The 6,384-nt window shown below is 41.4% G+C and overlaps 1 protein-coding gene across 1 annotated transcript; it reads right to left on the bottom strand.

Annotated features, from left to right (window-relative positions):
• Positions 1 to 5,026: 5,026 nt before the first annotated feature.
• Positions 5,027 to 5,830, bottom strand: LOC129251197 (uncharacterized). The gene is made up of 2 exons (XM_054890556.1): positions 5,525 to 5,830; positions 5,027 to 5,464 (listed from the first exon to the last, which is right to left on the bottom strand). The coding sequence occupies exons 1-2, from the start codon at positions 5,828 to 5,830 to the stop codon at positions 5,027 to 5,029; spliced, it is 744 nt and encodes a 247-aa protein (XP_054746531.1).
• Between the last annotated feature and the right edge of the window lie 554 nt (positions 5,831 to 6,384).

The raw sequence follows: 6,384 nt of genomic DNA, 5'->3' as shown, positions 1-6,384 counted from the left end.
ACATACCATATACTTCACCACTATAGAACAAATGATAAGTGATATTAAAGGCGTATTCACCCAAACAATATTAACGCCATAATCACTACAGAAGAAATTCTAATTCAAATAAAAACAACACAAACTTTTCCAACAACTAATTTTGTAATAGCAAATGCATTAGTGAGAGACATTGTGGGGGCATGTAAATATGTGCCACACATATATATATATGTATATATATTACTATTAACTTCTTTATTCAAATAAAAGATACAAACTTTACAAACTATAAATTTAGTAATAAAAATTGCTTTGCGTGTTAATCGATTCAAGGTTCTGAAAGCTCTGGTTTCAGTTAAGAAAAATGATTATTCAAAAAGTTCTTGCGACAAAACTGCGAAGAAGAAAACAAAAAGGAATTCGTGAGAACTTCCTTACGAATACTGGTGTTGCCACATTGGATTGTTCAGTGTGTTCCCATAATACTCCCCCCTAAATGAGGCTTAATGTGGGACTTGTTAAAGTCTAATTTAACGTTGGCTATCTGACGCATGTGTTGATCTCTGCTGCAGTGGTAGACTCGTTGATCTTGTAGGATGAAGGGGTGCTTCCGAGTTGACCAATGCGCGCCTAAGGTGGGCAGCGCTTTCAAAAATATCTTCTTCTTCTTAATTGGCGCGATAACCGCTTACGCGATTTTGGCCGATATTAGGAAAGCGCGCCAGTCGTTTCTTTCTCGTGCTAACCGGCGCCAATTGGGCGCCTTCTCCACCTGATCTTTCCAACGCAGAGGAGGCCGCCCTCTTCCTCTGCTACCACCAGCTGGTACCGCATCGAATACTTTCAAAGCCGGAGCGTTTGTATCCATTCGGACGACATGACCCAGCCAACGAAGCCGCTGGATCTTTACTCGCTGCGCTATGTCTATGTCGTCGTAAAGCTCATACAGCTCATTGTTCCATCGTCTACGATATTCGCCGTTGCCAACGTGCAAAGGTCCAAAAATCTTACGCAGAATCTTTCTCTCGAATACTCCAAGCGTCGCTTCATCGGATGTTATCATCGTCCAAGCTTCTGCGCCATACGTTAGGACGGGCATGATGAGAGTCTTGTAGAGTGTTAGTTTTGTTCGTCGAGAGAGGACTTTACTGCTCAATTGCCTACTTAGTCCAAAGTAGCACTTGTTGGCAAGAGAGATTTTACGTTGGATTTCAAGGCTGACATTGTTATCGGTGTTAATGCTGGTTCCTAAATAGACGAAGTCTTTTACAACCTCGAAATTATAACTGTCAACAGTGACGTGGGTGCCGATACGCGAGTGCGCCGACTGTTTGTTTGAAGACAGGAGATACTTCGTTTTGTCCTCGTTCACCACCAAACCCATTCGCTTTGCCTCTTTATCCAGTTTGGAGAAGGCAGAACTAACAGCGCGGTTGTTAAGGCCGATGATATCGATATCGATTGGGGTGTCGGGATCACCACATTCTCTATGACATGCGCAGCCTTCACTGTTTAACAGGTTCGAGAAATGTTCCCTCCATTATTTAAGATTGCTCTGTACGTCAGTCACCAGATCTCCGTCTTTCTTCTTACAGGAAAACGCCCCGGTCTTAAAACTTTCTGTAAGCCGCCGAACTTTCTGGTAGAATTTTCGGGCGTTGTTCCTATTGGCCAGCATCTCAAGGTCCTCGCACTCACGTATTTCGGCCTCTCGTTTCTTTTGTCGGATAATACGTCTCTCTTCCTTTTTCAGCTCTCTGTAGCGATCCCACATGGCTCGCGTTGCGCCCGATCGCAGCGTGGCTCTATAGGCGGCATCCTTTCTTTCTGCGGCAGCATGACATTCCTCGTCGTACTAAATGTTTTTTCGGGCTCGCCGGAATCCGATTTCTTCTTCGGCGGCGGTACGTAGGGAACGAGAAATGTTGCTCCATTGCTCGCGCATGCCGGTTTGTTGGGCAGTACTCTCCGAGAGCAGGAGTGAGAGTCGAGTGGCGAATCTTCGGGCTGTCTGTTAAGATTGCAGCTTTTCGATGTCGAACATTCTTTGTGTAGGTAGATGTACGTTTTTTGCTGCACAGAGACGGGTGCGCAGTTTGGCTGCAACAAGGTAATGATCCGAGTCGATGTTGGGTCCTCGGATCGTACGTTCATCTAATACACTAGAAGCGTGTCTTCCATCTATCACAACATGATCGATCTGGTTTCGTGTTTTTCGATCAGGAGACAGCAAGGTGGCTTGGTGAATCTTCTTATGCTGGAATCTGGTGCTGCAGACTACCATGTTTCGGGCCCCGGCGAAGTCGATCATCCTCTATCCGTTACCAGATGTTTCGTTGTGCAGGCTGATTTTTCCGACTCTGGGACCAAAAAGTTCCCTCCTTGCCCACCCTGGCGTTGAAGTCGCCAAGCACGAGTTTTATGTCGTGGCGGGGGCAGCGCTCATAGGAACGTTCCAAGCGCTCATAGAAGGAATCTTTGGTCGCATCGTCCTTCTCTTCCGTCGGGGCGTGGGCGCAAATTAGCGAGATGTTAAAAAATCGCGCTTTGATGCGGGATATTGCGAGACGCTCGTCCACCGGAGTGCACGACATTACTTGGCGACGAAGCCTCTCTCCCACAACAAATCCGACACCGAATTTGCGCTCCTTTACATGGCAGCTGTAGTAGACGTCGCAAGGTCCTATGTTTTTCTTACCTTGCCCCGTCCATCGCATCTCTTGGATGGCAGTGATGTCAGCCTTTACTCTCACGAGGACATCACCCAGTCGGGCAGAGGCACCTTCCCCATTAAGGGAGCGGACATTCCAGGTGCATGCCCTCAAATCATATTCCTTATTTCGTTTGCAGGGGTCGTCATCAATAAAGACAGTTCTCATCCGAGGCTTTGCAGTTCTTTTCATTGGGGTGATTTTTAAGGGGCGGGTCCCAAACCCAGCGCACAACCAGCTATCCTGGAATGCTTCGCCTTCTCACGTTAGCTCACTCCCGAACGGGTGTTCGGAAGCTACCCAGAGGATACGTGTTCTAATCCCGGACGTTGTGAGCTGCTTGAACCATATGTAGAAGAATCGTCCTGGCCACTCCCAAGTGAATGGCGATCAGTAACTTTCCCCACTTGCGTGGACTTCTACACATGGAACCATCCTCCTTATTTTTATTATAATAACTTAAAAACACTGTTGAATAATGTTAATTATAAATAAATGAGCTATTTGCATATGTTGGTTTTCGGCTTTGGTTTATTAAACAATGAAAAATTGTAGCTGATAACGCGGATGTGTGAAAAATGGTGTAAGCAAAAATATCAATGGCAACATTGTGTAGATACAACCAAACACATACACACACAAACCGATGTATTGTGTAAATATGTAATTAAAAGAACGCAGTAGGGGCTGCGGCTCGTTAGGGACTGCGTACGTCGTTCACTGTTTTCAGCATTCGTATTTCATTCAAATACATGTATATGTTTTTCTTATCTGGTATGTTTCTTATATACAACATTCGACAACAAACGGTCAAGTGGAGCGGACGCACAGCACAATAGTGGAGCTAACGAGTTTTCTAGTAAAGGAAACTAAAGACAAACACAAAGAGGTAATATTCGAATCAGTATGATAGTACATTAAAACTATTCACTCGGTCACAGGACATAAACCCGAGGACGTGTTTTTCAACAGAGGAGGATACGATTATAAAGTCATCAGAAATAGAACTCAATATAATCAAGAAAGAGATATCACCCAACAGAAGGCACGGAACAAACAAATTACTTACAAGATAGGAGATATTATTTACGTTAAGAGAACCCGAAGAAAATAATTGAACAGGATAATGGTAGAACAATTACAACTGATAATATAATAATGCACAAAGATAACATCCGCACGAACTAGAAATGATACTCATAATAATAATCTTGCTGTGAATAAACAGAATTAGTTCAGACACAAATATTACAAACCTGAAAGGAAAAGATTATAGGTATGTATACTAATAGAAACGAATCCAGAATAGAATTTAATAGCTACCATTATTTATATCATTTTGCAAATTTAACTAGAATATTAGCACCATACCAAAATATGTTAAACTCAAAATATAATTTAGATGCAAATCCTGAAATGAGAATATTACACAAAAAAATTGAACTATTAATAAAACAGATAAATCCAGTTAATATATTTAGAAGAGGACTAGAGACTCGCATTAGGAACAATATTAAAATGGATAACGGGCATAACAGACCACGATGATGAAGTAGAGATACAGACAAGAATGAATTAATTAATTGAGGGACATAGTAAACAAAAAATAATAAATAGTAATTTGGAAAAATGTTAAAGAAATTAGTCCCCAAGGATTTCTCTGAAAAATTAATGCGCACAGAAGTCTACAATGAACTAAATACTCTCCTAACTACAATTAATTTAGAAAGAAATAACAACTTCCTGTCAAGTTCACTAGACTTAGAAGAAATTACAGAAATCATTGCGAAAGAAAAAACAAATGGATAAAAATATTGCTTTATGCAAAGGAAATCAATACGTAAGAATCAATAAATATAAAGATTTTATGGACCAAACTATATGTAAGCAGAATAAAAGGGACGAATGTACAATACAAATATTAGAGAAAAATAATGCTCAATGTAAAATGATAAAAGAAAATAATCCACCCTTTATTAATTATGGTAACGGAAACATTATTATTAGCGGATTATATATAATAAACAACGAGATTATAGATGGAGATTTTTCAATTTATTTCAAAACCAATATAACATTAAATAAAGAAGAATATTGTGGGTATAGTGGCAATTAATTGTTTTCGGTTCAGTAAAACGTATTTTTATTTTTAGTTTTTAATTACAATAATATTTAGGTTAAAATTAAGATTAAATTAGATTTAAGGAAAAATATATGTGATGCGAATTTAGTACTCTCTCTCTCTCTGTTCAATTGCGTTTTTATATTGTCCTGTTATTGTTCGGGTTCGGGTCGTCCGTTCAGTCTGGTTGCCACATAGGTACCCCCAAACTTCACGTTCTGAAACGTGCGGGAAGTCGTATTTCTCGTCCGATACGGTTTGTTGGCGGATTGCTTGTAAATATCTGATTTGATGGTGATGGTGTTGTTTGCGATTGGTCTGGATTTTGTTGAGTTGACATTTTTGGTGGTTGGATATCCGATTGCAGTGTTTCGATAAAGGCTGGTTTCAGTCGGTCTATGGAAATGTTACTTTTGTTGTTGTTGTTGAGCTGGATGGTGAAATATTTCGGGTGTCTGGAGATAACCAGATATGGTCCGTCGTATGTTGGTACAAACGCAGGTCGTGCTTTGTCGTTGCGCACGAATACATGCGTTGCTTCTGCCAGTTTACTGAATACAAAGGTTTTCGTAGCGTCGTGATTTGCGGTTTGGGTTGGTCGTATTTTTATCATCACGTAAATGAGCTGTTTGGCAAAATCCGATTGTGGCTAATTTATATGGCGATCGTGAAAAAATTGTCTTGGCAACCGGAGATTAGCACCATATACAAGTTGTGCAGCTGTTGCTCCGATGTCAGGCTTGAATGCTGTACGAAGACCAAGGAAGATTATAGGTAGGCGATTAATCCAATCATCTCGTTCATCACAGGTACTTGCTGTTTTCAAAGAGCGGTGCCAACGTTCGATGATTCCATTCGCTTGCGGATGGTATGCCGTTGTGCGTAAGTGTGATATGCCTAGCATGCGTGACAACTCGTTGAATAACTGTGATTCGAATTGTCTACCTTGATCGGTAGTGATACGTGCGGGTATACGAAATCGTGAGAACCAAACACTGACTAGTTTTTTAGCCATTGTTTCTGCAGTAATATTTCTAATTGGGATTGCTTCAGGTCAACGCGTGTATCTGTCTATGATCGTAAGACAGTATTGGTATTCGTCTGATGGCGGTAGCGGTCCGAAATTGGCTGTAGTGGGGATCGCATGTGTCTACTGATCTTGGTACGTTGGCAGCTTAGACAGCGTTGGACTACATTAGCTATTTGTTTTCCCATGTTCGGCCAGATGAAACGTGTTTTGATAAGTTTCGTTGTTGCGCGCACACCCCCATGCGAAATTCTATGCATTTTCTCGATGATGTTCCTAAGGTGCGATTGTGGAATAAACGGTCGTACTTCTGATGTAGCTACATCACAGCATATTCTTAAATCGTAGTTGGGTATGCCTATCCACTTCAGTTGCAAGGATGTATTGCCATCGATGAGTTTTTTCAGCTCTGGGCATTGTTTTTGGTCTTTGGCGATGTGCTTGTAGTCGACAAAATTTGGTTCAATTGCCTCTATGCGTGAAAGTGTGTCGGCTGCCGTATTTGCAGTGCCGGCAACGTGGACAATATCCGTGGGGAATTG

Source organism: Anastrepha obliqua, unplaced genomic scaffold, assembly GCF_027943255.1.
Source record: "Anastrepha obliqua isolate idAnaObli1 unplaced genomic scaffold, idAnaObli1_1.0 ptg000009l, whole genome shotgun sequence".
Classification (NCBI taxonomy): domain Eukaryota; kingdom Metazoa; phylum Arthropoda; class Insecta; order Diptera; family Tephritidae; genus Anastrepha; species Anastrepha obliqua.
The sequence above is the reverse complement of the archived record's forward strand: the minus strand, read 5'-3'. Positions and strand labels throughout refer to the sequence as shown.